At 33.0% G+C, this 11,425-nt stretch overlaps 1 protein-coding gene across 1 annotated transcript in view; it reads left to right on the top strand.

The window, feature by feature from the left end:
• Window positions 1-11,425, top strand: part of RTTN (rotatin) — a 75,655-nt gene that overhangs the window by 3,190 nt on the left and 61,040 nt on the right. The window contains exons 4-10 of the mRNA XM_057378153.1: window positions 693-782; window positions 1,931-2,009; window positions 3,226-3,340; window positions 3,893-4,043; window positions 4,965-5,130; window positions 7,632-7,813; window positions 10,216-10,331. Of these exons, the coding sequence (XP_057234136.1) occupies window positions 693-782; window positions 1,931-2,009; window positions 3,226-3,340; window positions 3,893-4,043; window positions 4,965-5,130; window positions 7,632-7,813; window positions 10,216-10,331 (899 nt within the window). The remainder of the gene's footprint in view (window positions 1-692; window positions 783-1,930; window positions 2,010-3,225; window positions 3,341-3,892; window positions 4,044-4,964; window positions 5,131-7,631; window positions 7,814-10,215; window positions 10,332-11,425) is intronic.

Below are 11,425 nucleotides of genomic sequence, written 5' to 3'. Positions count from 1 at the left end.
AATTTTTTTTTCCTTCCTGGGCCCATATAGGGGCAGATTTTTACTTAATGTTTCTACTGTATGGAGAAGAATAATCTTTTACATGTGCATTCTTAAATTATAGATTTCTGAAACTACTCAATTGAAGTTACTTGTGCTGTAAATTGTATGCCTGTGTGGGTGAAATAATGCTTCCTAACAGGAGTGTTTTATTTTTCTTTCTGTTTCAACTTCAGTTGCTGGGAGAAATTGTAAACTTATAACCTGGCATTATCTAGTTTGATCATTTGAACCTAGTATTGTGGTCTGGAGAGATTGCTTGTAGTGTTTCTTGTGTATATTTTTATATAGTTTGCATATGAATKATAGGTAGTTTAGAGGAAAATAATTCTTTTTTTGCCAGTTCTCCATCAGGCAATATTGTGTGTGATTGTTTTTGCTATTGTTTGTGTGGTATGCAAACTAGTGTAAGAAAATGGAGGAAAAAATCACTATTTACAATTTTTTATAATCATGATTATAAAAAAATAAACATTGACATGCTCTTTTTATTCCATTTTTCTGATCATCTGAGACTATTTTAGTCTATTAAGGAAACTGATTTAAAACTCAAGGGCAAAAGGGAGGTAGTTAAAGAAAAGCATGAAAATAAATTGAATTTTTATTTTCTACATGTGTGTATTTTTTGAACTTATCCCTTTTTTAAATTTTAGTTCTGCCTCAAGAGGAATTATTCACTGGATATTTTTGTCAAAGTAGAAGTCATCTGCCGCAGTTAGAAATACCTCCCAAAAGAACAGTTGGTATGTGCAGTTATAAAAGAATATGTTAATTACCAAAAGAGCTTAGAGTTGTAATTTAGATGGAATTCCATTACAAATGTGGATAGCAAAATTGTCTCTCCTTTTTCCTATTGTTATTCTGCAAAATCTAAAACCACAGAAGCTACAATTATAATGGTTATAAAAATGACATTCATCTTAATAGATATTTCCCTTTCTTGTAAATAGTGTAGCTCTTTGRAATATCTAAAGTATATTAAAAAGTACTGCAATTAAAAAAATTATTTAAATTGCCAGTGTTTTTTGGATGATCTGTGTTTCATAATCAGAAGTGGCTTAAAGATTTAAGTACCTTTTATTTCAACAAAACTTAGTCTGAAAACCTCTCTACTTCTTGGAAAACTGGTTTAGGTTCTTTAGGAATCTTTRTCTTGTATTTGAATGAAAACCAGTGTTATGCTTTGATTTTTTTTTTGTCAAATGATGGAAGTGTTTCAGTGACAGGCACAGATCAATAATATTTTGGCAAGTCTTCCCATTAGTATCAGTTCACAGGAGAGTATTTTTTAAAATACAATCTGATGCTGATATTTAGATTTTAAAATATGACTTTTTGCAGTTACTGTAGGTAAATCACCAGTTGAGATTTTTAGTAGTGTATCAGCGATCTTAGGAATTGCACAATAATTATTACAAACTTTTAAGTTAAAAATAGCTTTGAAGTTATTTTTGTTAAAAAATTATAATGTGTCATAATTTTGTAAGAACAGTAATTTCTACTGCCTTAAGAGTAAAAGCATGAGGTCAATTTTCCACTTTTAGAGATCATGCTAATGGGTAAAATACTCTTTAGTAGCCAATCAGAATTATAATTTGATTGAAAGTATGATGTGCGGAATGAAGTATTCTTACACTTATGCTATGTTCATTATTTGCTACAGCTTTCTTCAATAAATATTTCATTTGAGTTTTACTTTATTTTAGTGGTGTTTTGGTATTGCTGAAAACTCTCATTAGAAGCACTTGAGTTTGTGCAAGTCTATATTACTGAAAGATATTTCTCTGTAAGATAGTATATAGTTCATAACTTTATGACTTTGCCTTGGATGTATACAATATAATATTTCTATTAAATATATTCCATAATATCCACTCTGGTTTTTTTGCAGTGAAATGCTTGAAATTTTCCACATTTCCTTGGCTAACTCTGACTTCAACGGATAGACATGTTCTTTCATCAAATGAAAGGTGCAGTAATAGAAACACTACCATTTCCTTTTAGTTTTTATTTTTCAGGAATAGTGGCTGTAAATTTCTGTCCTCCTGCATCATAAGGCTGTTTCTGTAAATAACCTAATAAACTATTTTTTCATAAATGGTTGGAAAGCTGTGCTGAAGTTAGGCAGTGTCAGTCTTCATTTTTTGTGTTTGAATCAGACTATGTTTGAATTTTTTGTTCATGACACTTCAGTTTGTCTTTTAAATATCTTAAATGGATCAAAGATTTCATTCAGCTAATAATGGAACAAACTGGAATAAAATCATTATTTACCTCCATGACCAGTTGGTAGGGAAATCCATACTTTGAGTAGTTGCTTAAMTAAGTTTAGGCCAATAAGTTTAGGTACAGGGCCTTCTCCAGGCGTTGAGTCACTCTGACTGTCTTTCTCCRGTGATTTTTTTTTCCTTTTAATTTAGAAAAACAGTGTTTGAAGTACCCCAAGGAAAAGTTCTGTCATTGGGATTCCTTATGAGTTGACACAGAGCTGTGATAGATTTCTAGCACTGTTTTTTTGGTGTGTTTATTTTTTCCTTTTGAAAGATCTCTGAAGCTGGAAACCTCCTTAATATTTAATTTCCTTTATGCCTGAGTATAGAAAAAGAACACAGATTTGTAACACTGGACATACTTGATTTTTTACAGTGGTTTCAGAAACAATGGTTTGTGAAATAAAAAAGTGAAGTAGACCATCCTAGAGATCCTTGTTATTTACTAATATGCATCTTAGAGAAAAGTTAATAAATTTCTCCCTTTATGGAATTTCCCACGTGTGTAATTCAGGTGCTTTTAAGTTATACATGAACCTTAGTAACGTAAGAAACTTCATTAYTGGTATGAGTTCTATTATTTGCCATATACCACTAAGATAATCACTCATGTCAAAGGCAATTTCCAGTTGTTCTTATTTTAATCTCAAATTCGGAATCAATAAAGTTATTTCTCTTTTTGGAACCTAATTTTACATGTGGGAATTGAATTTGTTTTTTATTGCACACAGGATTTGCATAACTAAGGAATAATTCAACTTAAAAAATGATATGACAATAGAATTACAGAGGTTCTTTTCTTTAGATTCCTCAGTGTTTTGATAATAAGTTTCTTGTAAAGACTTGTTCAGGCTAATAATTTCTGGTTGGTTTTTTTTTTTTTCATTTTAATGCATATTTAAATATGAACTTTTAGCTCTTTGAGAAGTAACAACCAAAGTTTAATTTGGAGTACATGTGAACTTCTTCAGGATGTGATTATGCAAGATTTTCCTGCAGAGATCTTCCTTCAAAGGCCAAAGATTGTACAGGCAAGAATTCACATAAGGTTTAAAGTTTTTATTGTGCTGTGGTATAAATTGTGCCAAGGGTGAATTGATGCAATTGATACAATTTGTTTCTGAGCAAAATAGTTAAACGAAAGTACCTTTATGCTGACTCCATGTGCATAGCAAAGGAGGCTTTTGCTATATATTGTGGTTTTAATGTTTTTTGGTTGTAATAATGTATATTTCTAGTCAGTAATGAAGTGTGTTCTGAAGTAATACTTTGTTTCTTCTGGGTGAGATAAATTTGTGTCCCTGTTATATGCACACCCTCTAGTGAGTTCCCMTAATTAAAGAAGTGACTTCTTCGGAAATATGATGTGATCCTTGGCTTTTTCCTTAGGCTTGATAATCTTGCATTCAGTAAGAAAACAGTAGTCAAGCCAAGCCTATTTAGTCTTTGCTGTGATTTTGAACAACGCTTGGAAATATTTGTGTGCACTAAACACTGTATTTAGTGCAAGACTCTTGCTGGCATGGTTGTTCACGAAGGTGATGAATGTTCAGGTCTCAGTGTTGGTGGTTTTGTCTTTGCAGAGCCTTTTGTCTTTACTAAACCTGGCTTTTGGAGGAGATGGGAGACACCGGTTGGCTTTGCAGGCTGTGTCGTGTTTGCAACAGCTCTGCGTCTTCTTGAAAAGTAGGCTTAACTTCCATAGAGATCCAAGTTTTTCTTCCTCAGARCAAGGTAGGTATTTTTAAGTATTTGAGATACTGTTGTTTTTACTATAGTTAAGGTTGTCTAAAATCATTACAGACAAAAACCCCAAACCAGCGCGTTATAGCGAATGTAATCTTGTGAAACTGTTTTGCTACGGGAATGGTGTTCAGTGCTATTAATGTTAATTTAAAAATGTTGAGTACTTGCATTGTTTAAAGTATTTATTCAGTTTTAGTTTCCTGTGATTCCTCATTCATCAACTTTTCCCAGTATCCAATTGTTTCTATGCCAGCAGGAGAGGGATTTTAACGAAAACTAAATTAAATCTGTAAAAAAAAAGTGGGCAGAGTTTCAAAAAAGTTCTCAAGTTATTAGTACTTAACAATGTAGTTACTAATTTCATAAGCTGTGTGAACTTTCTTTCATTTTATGCTGATGGCTTAAAATAGTTTAATCATTGTTTTGAATTTTGCAGTCATTAGGGCTGCTTCACAATGTTCTTAATGCTTAAATGTTGTAGCTTTAATAGGGTAGATTAGTTATAATGGTTTTCTTGTTTCCATTTTGTCATCTGAATTGAATCAGCTTTGTTTCTGTACATTTGTAGTGTGGTTCTCTTCATGACATTGCCACTATATTTGGTGTCTCAATAAATTATATTGGCTGCTAATTCAGTTATAACTTCAACAAGTCAAATAGCCTTAGCAAACACTATGTTTCTATTTTTAAAACTCAAGATTTATGATTCAACTGGAATCTTCAGTGGTTTTTGCCTTGGAATTGGGTTTCCAAATTCTGTTACTTGCCAGTAATAAGTTGTTCTAGGTYATCAGTATTTACTTGGTATTTTCCATATCCTACCTTAACTACCTGTACTGTTCACTGTGTAGTATCTTTCAGAGTAATTGATTCCACTAAGGAGAAATATATGCTTTGTGTTACATAAAGGCACAGCTTCCCAGAATTCATCTATATCCTACTGTCAAGAAGCAAGAGGTGCTCCTCATTCTCAGAATCCATCMCCTGGAAGTAGCAGCCCTCGGCCGTCCGTGATTGGACGGACRGTTCAGCGTCCTAGAGGAGATGGTCAAGACTGGGATGCAGTATCTTCGAGGTGAATGAAACAAGAAATAACTTACACTTCAATTAAAAGCATATTAACATAGGATAATATCATCAGCTCCTTGTTAGTGTGTGGGATGATGCAAGGGTTTTGGTAACTTGTGAAGATTCAAACCATGTTTATGAATTAAATCATTCTTAAAGTGGTGTTTAGAATACATAAAATCATTGCCACATTTTGTACTCAACCACTGTCTTAAACGAAATCTCTTCATATCAATTGTTACTGCTTTTGCATGCACASTAAAACATTTATTCAGTCTGTTGCTGGAAAGTCAGAGATTTTTCTCTTTTTCAGCAGATGACCTCATAAGTTCTTTTAAGTGGAATGGCCATCCTGTAGGTAACAGTATACAGTATTGTTAAAACATGCTATGCTGCATAAAGATTTCTATTGAAGTCTTTAAAATTTGTTGTTAAATGTGACAACAAATTTCAGTTCTGTAACATCTAAAAWTTTGACAAGATCTTATATGAAAATGTGGATTGTCTGTATACTTACAMAATTGTGTGTGGTATTGTTCCTCATCTTGACACAACAGACTTAAAGCTGCTGTTCAAGTACCAGTGTCTCCTAGTATGTGGGATTCTACAAGTCCTTGTAAATCCTTACTGTGTGTTTGTTGGTAGTTCTTTTGAGTCTCTGTGGTGTATGGGCTTAATGAATGAATAAATCCTAGGTATTCAAACAAACTGTGATGAGAACAGCTCAACTGTAAATACCTCTTGACAGTCATTATATTAAAAGTTATTTTTACTCAAGTCTAATATATTAATTTTTTATCACCTAACTAATATGTCACTGTTAATGAATTCCAGGCTTTGTCCTTCTAGGACCTGGCCATTTTCCCAAGCTGCAGTTAGTTTTGTTGCAGCTGGTGTATCTTGTGCAAGAGAGAGTSATGGCCTGGCTGTCAGTCTAGAAATGAAAGCTGCATAAGTACCAGTTAGGGCAGTGATGAGATGTCTAGAAAGCAGGGCGTGCTAATAGGGCCATATCATGAGCTGTTCATGCCTGCACACTTATCTTCTTGCATCCTGTCTGCTGCAGTAGACCCGCTCACTGCCCATGAATCTCATTTCTTACAAAGATATAATTTAGCCCAGAGGTAGCATAAAGATCAACATGATGTCRAATAGAAGATATGATAGAGGGAAATGACAGTAGTGTTGCTCTGACATTGCTGATTTTGATAAGGAAGAGCTGCTTTGGGTGAATCTTGTCTTTTTCAACATTACTGTAATGTAAATTTGTTTATTGCTATTCTATATATAACTCTTCTTTTTCCTTGTTCTTTAATCTTGAGACTCTTCAATCTATCTGTTTGTCTGTTTCAAATTCTGCCTGGAAACTTAACCTTTCCTCTTCTGAATTGTTTTTATGATTGATACCTCTCCTACCTTTCCCTCTGGTAAGTGCAGCKAAACCCCACTACATATTGGTGAACKTTTCCATTTTKCTTGTAGTTTTCTATTGACCTCTTAATCAACTTCTTACAGACATCTTTTACATTTAATCAGATGATAGAATGTAACACAGTCATGCCACAATTCAGTTTTTTCAGCTTGTGTAATAATGAAAAAAGGAACAAACAAAAAAAACCAGTTGGAACTCATACAGGTTTTTAAAGCAAATCAAGGTTGCTAAAAGTCCTTTGGGATAAGAAAACTTAAAAAATGTGTTCTGAATTTTATTAATTATAATGCTGACAGTGGAATTAGATTATTATTGAAAACTGTAGAAAAATAATACAGTTAGGAGCTATATATTGTTCATAATATATGAATGATATATAATATATAATAATGTATAAATATATAATAGATAAAACATTTAATAATTAMAATATGCCCATAATTTAATTACACTGAGTTTATTGTGTAATATATACTTGTTTACATTTAAGGCTTTCTTGGACAAAGGAATATAAGGAATATTTTCTGTTTTACAGTGGGTAAAGTAGTCCTGAGGATTAAACATGCTTCTTAATTTCCCTTCTAAAGATTCTTGTGGGTAGCTATATAGAAGGGTTTTARTATAGTAAGTATCATTCAGGCTGAAGTTTGATTTAGTAAGTGGTCTTGCTTCATGCAACTGATAGATTTTGTTCATCAAAAAAAAAGTTTCAAATCAACTGATATTTCTCAGTAATATGGTAGTAATTGCATATGTGTTTCTTCTGATACACTAAGTGTGCTTTGCTAATCACACAGTGCTAAGTGATTTTGAAGATGAATGCCAAGRCATTAAGCATTCACTTGTGATGCTACCAGTTMTGACATTTAAAAAARCAACCAAACAAAATTCCCCTCTTCCTGCAACACTGATGGATAACAGAGAAAGATTGGGATGGGAGCAATGATATGCTTAAGGCAGGAAGAAATGAAAATACTTAATGCTCTTTTTAACATTTGTACATACGTGTTTTTTATTTGCAAGAGTTAACTATGTTTCTTTTYTTCTTTAAATTTTTGTTTGCTTGTTGTTTTAAGTGGAAACAGTACTCAAGCAAATGCAAACTCCAGAATCTCTGTGCATTCCCCACTTGATGTAGGACATATAGACCTGCCAGATATTGAAAATGAGGACACTTTAGAATTACAGATGAAGCAGCTTAGCCTTCCTCAGTTCTGTGTTTCCATCCTGGARAATGCCATACCTCTTCTAAGAACAGGTGAGAAAATTTTGAGTTAAGTATTTAACTTATGTGTTTTTCCCATCCTTAATACAAACCTCTTAAGAAATTRGTATTATGTAATTCAAAACAGGCATTTGTAAATGTGGTAAGATTTTCAAATATAGGAGCTGGAAATGTGCATCTATCTATGACCAGGATACTGAAAGTTAGAGGTTTCAACTTACAATAATTCTATGAAATATGTATGAAAGTTATTCAATTCTCTTTTTTTGGGGGGGTATAAACCAACTAAAATGAATTAAAGTTTTGTTTTTCCCTTTCAGAATAGTKATATTTAAATATTAATTAGTCACAAGCACATTCATGACTTCTAGCATCTTTTATTTATAATGTAAAACTGCAGAAAATGTATTTTATATCTTTTCCATTTCTGGYGCCTGTCACTTCAAATCTGCAGAGTTAAAAGACAGTTTTGGTATCTTTCAAGATTCTTTCTTTACCTCTTATCATAGGCAAAAAAATAGTTTCACTTTAGGGTAAAGTTGATCTGTCTTTATCTTCCCCTTCGGTTTTTTACACTTTTTAAGCTCTACTAGYTGATATTTCTTCATTCTTCTGCTGTGCTGTTATGAGACACAGATTTGAAGAAAACTAATATTTTTATCCTGTTCTTGTTGATCTGAAAGCCTGTGATCTGAAGGCACACTGTGAGACAGTGTGATATTGTGAGACAGTGACACACAGTTTCTCATGTAGTGATATTTTGAGCTGTTATCTTCAGGAAACTCAACAGGAGTTTTTATGAATGTTATTATCAATTTACAGGATATAGTGTTGATTTTATTCTAGATGTTTAAAATACTGGCTAAAGGAAAAACAGTAAGCTTACTGTAATTTTTTCTGCCTTTTATTTTGCAATATGATGTGTATTTTAGTTAAGCTTAAATTCTGTTCCTTGTGGAGATGTTCACTGCAATCTTTCTTCTTTTATGCAGACMTGCCTTGTGAGTGAAGTCATTGCAGAAATCAGTAGTGGTGTGGGTATTTTTGGTTTTGTTTTGGTAGGGTTTTTAATTTTTTTGTCAAAATGGAGGAATTTATTGAGTCAAATTGGCAGTTTTTGCATAAAATAAATGGAAACCAGCACTTCTGTTATATAGGTAAAAGCAAGCTTTCAAAAAAGCCTTGTGTCAGTCTCTGTTGTAGGCTCACCCAAAGCAGATCACTTGAACTGCAAATTGCACAACCTGTGGTCATTATCACTACATATCTAGTCATATACACAGATATAAATTTTTTCCACAAGTATATCAGCAAGGCTTCTGCAGTGTGTGAAATTTACAAAAGATAGAAAAAGTGACAGAGAAATTAATGTTTAATTATAATGATCAGGTAGAGCTTTATCTTTTTTAGCAGACTTTGTTTTGAGGATTTTGAAGGATGCAAGATTTTTGTCTTAGTTAAAAAATACTTTGAAAATTCAATGATGTTGTGTGAAATCCRTCTATGATTTTAAATAGAAACATACCATCAACAAGTAACTGAGCCARCAGTTGGGCTACGTTGAATATTTAAGGGAAACTGGCACCGTATGGTTCCTTAGGATGTCAGACAGTTTTGGCATCCTCAGTTTTGTGAGGTTGAAAATATTTGGTCTGGCTCCAGATATGCTGCCTTGTTCTTCATGAAACCTGCTATCTCCTGTGTTTTCTCATTATCTGGGGACATTAGGAGGATGTTTACATTTGGTAAATGTAGGCTGTACATTTCTAAGCTCAGGCCAAGTATCTTTGTGGCCACATATTCAAGCTTAAAATTATGCAAAAGATAAAACTCACTAATAAACCAGATTAGCCTTATTATTCAGGAGAAGAAATGAAAATGAATAAATATTAGCCTAAAAGCAAAGGGGAAACTGTTACGGAGAACTGTGCAAGTAGATAAAGTGGGTATTTATCTCCTTGTCTTTCAAAAGATCTCAAACAAAATGGTCTCTTAAGAAAGGCACTTCTATACCAAAATTGSAGATTAATGGGATTAGGTAATGTATACAGAAGATTTGGAACACAGCTGTCTGAATGGGGGAAATGAGTGACTTTATTATGAAATTAAAAAATGTTCAGTAATGAGATTCAGCTGAAGTTAAGTTCATTATTATTTTATTAAATAATTTTGCTAGCAGTTTTAAGGCAATGCAGGTTTTTCTAAAGTAAACGATTGCTTTAATCTGTTGTGATTTTGGCTGGTTGTTCTCTTSTATGATTCAGAGCTACTAGTGGTTGAGGACAGTTAGGATTAGCTTTATATAAGCATATGGGAAAATTAAAATACCAGAATTTCATGTTTGGAATAATCTCTTGTTTACAGTGGTGTCTTCTGAATATCAAAWTACAATATTTTGTCTGTATTTGAAATTTTCCTCTCATTTGTGTTCATAGGCAGTAGGAGAGYGACAATGGAAGTTCTTGAATTGCTTGTTGAAGATATGTTCCTTATTGGTGATGCTATTTCTGAAAATGTTTGGGAAGATGACAGCCTTTTTGCATTGGAATTGGTAAGGTTTTTCAGGCTTTGATCAGCCATATTGATCTCCTTTTATAAGCTTCTGACATTTTCTGCAGTGATTCATATATCTAAGCKTCTGCTGAGCTGTGCTTTGAAAATTGTAAGTGGTTTATTACTAGTTCTATTGATGGCACAGTTTTTTTAAAACATAAGTTCTTTTACCAGACAATACTAGGAGCTTCACCTCAAGAAACTTAGCAGTTATTTAGAGAAACACATGTGGGGAAGGGGTTCTGAGGGAAAAGCACTGACTGCAAATGTTGGGAACCAATCTGATGTAAATAACAACTTGCCCTTTCTTTACTCCTTATAAACTATTGTCTAAAATTAGGGAGATAACTGTTCAGATCCAAGGCTGGAATTTTAAGATACATACATTCTATCCATTTCCTACACAGGAGCTATAGATCCCTGCACAAATTTCAGGTATGTTTAACAATGCTGCTTAGCTGGGAAAGAAAGGAGAGGCCTTATTCGCCCAGCAGCAGTTCAGAGCATTAAGGTGCTTTTGACCAAACAATTAAATTGCTGAGCATATTTGAGAGTTGTTATATACATGAATTATAAAATTAATGAATAACAGATGAAAAAATTATGGCTGACTTGCTTTTTTGAAGACAAGTGAAAGCTGAAGGGTGAGCTGGCATGGCTCAGTCATGTAACAAACATACCAGAGCTGCAGACTGAAACTTGTCTAAAGACCTGAATTAAATGAAGTCTTAAATGCCCCTGACTTGAGTTAGAATTAGTGAAAACACTACTGAATATGAAACAATAACAGCTGCAATATTAATTAAAGTATTGCTGTAGGCTAYCCCATTATCTATTTTGTAAATGTTTATATTATTTATAGGACCTATTAGCAAATAGGACTTTTTCTTTGAATTAAATGTGCTGATCTGTGAAAATCTATTATAATTGATCAACATCATGTCAGTGCTGAAGATTCCTTGCAGAACAATTAATCTCAGAGGCTTGATATCTTTCTCTATTTGTTTTATGATCTGAATTAGTATACTTCATTGCCTATAAATCTATCAAACTGAAATAGAATATCTCATATGTATACCATACTGATTATTA

This window comes from Malurus melanocephalus, unplaced genomic scaffold (assembly GCF_030028575.1).
Source record: "Malurus melanocephalus ecotype Western Australia unplaced genomic scaffold, MMel_1.1 scaffold_342, whole genome shotgun sequence".
Classification (NCBI taxonomy): Eukaryota; Metazoa; Chordata; class Aves; order Passeriformes; family Maluridae; genus Malurus; species Malurus melanocephalus.
Note: the sequence above shows the minus strand (reverse complement) of the source record. Positions and strands in the feature narration are given on the sequence as shown.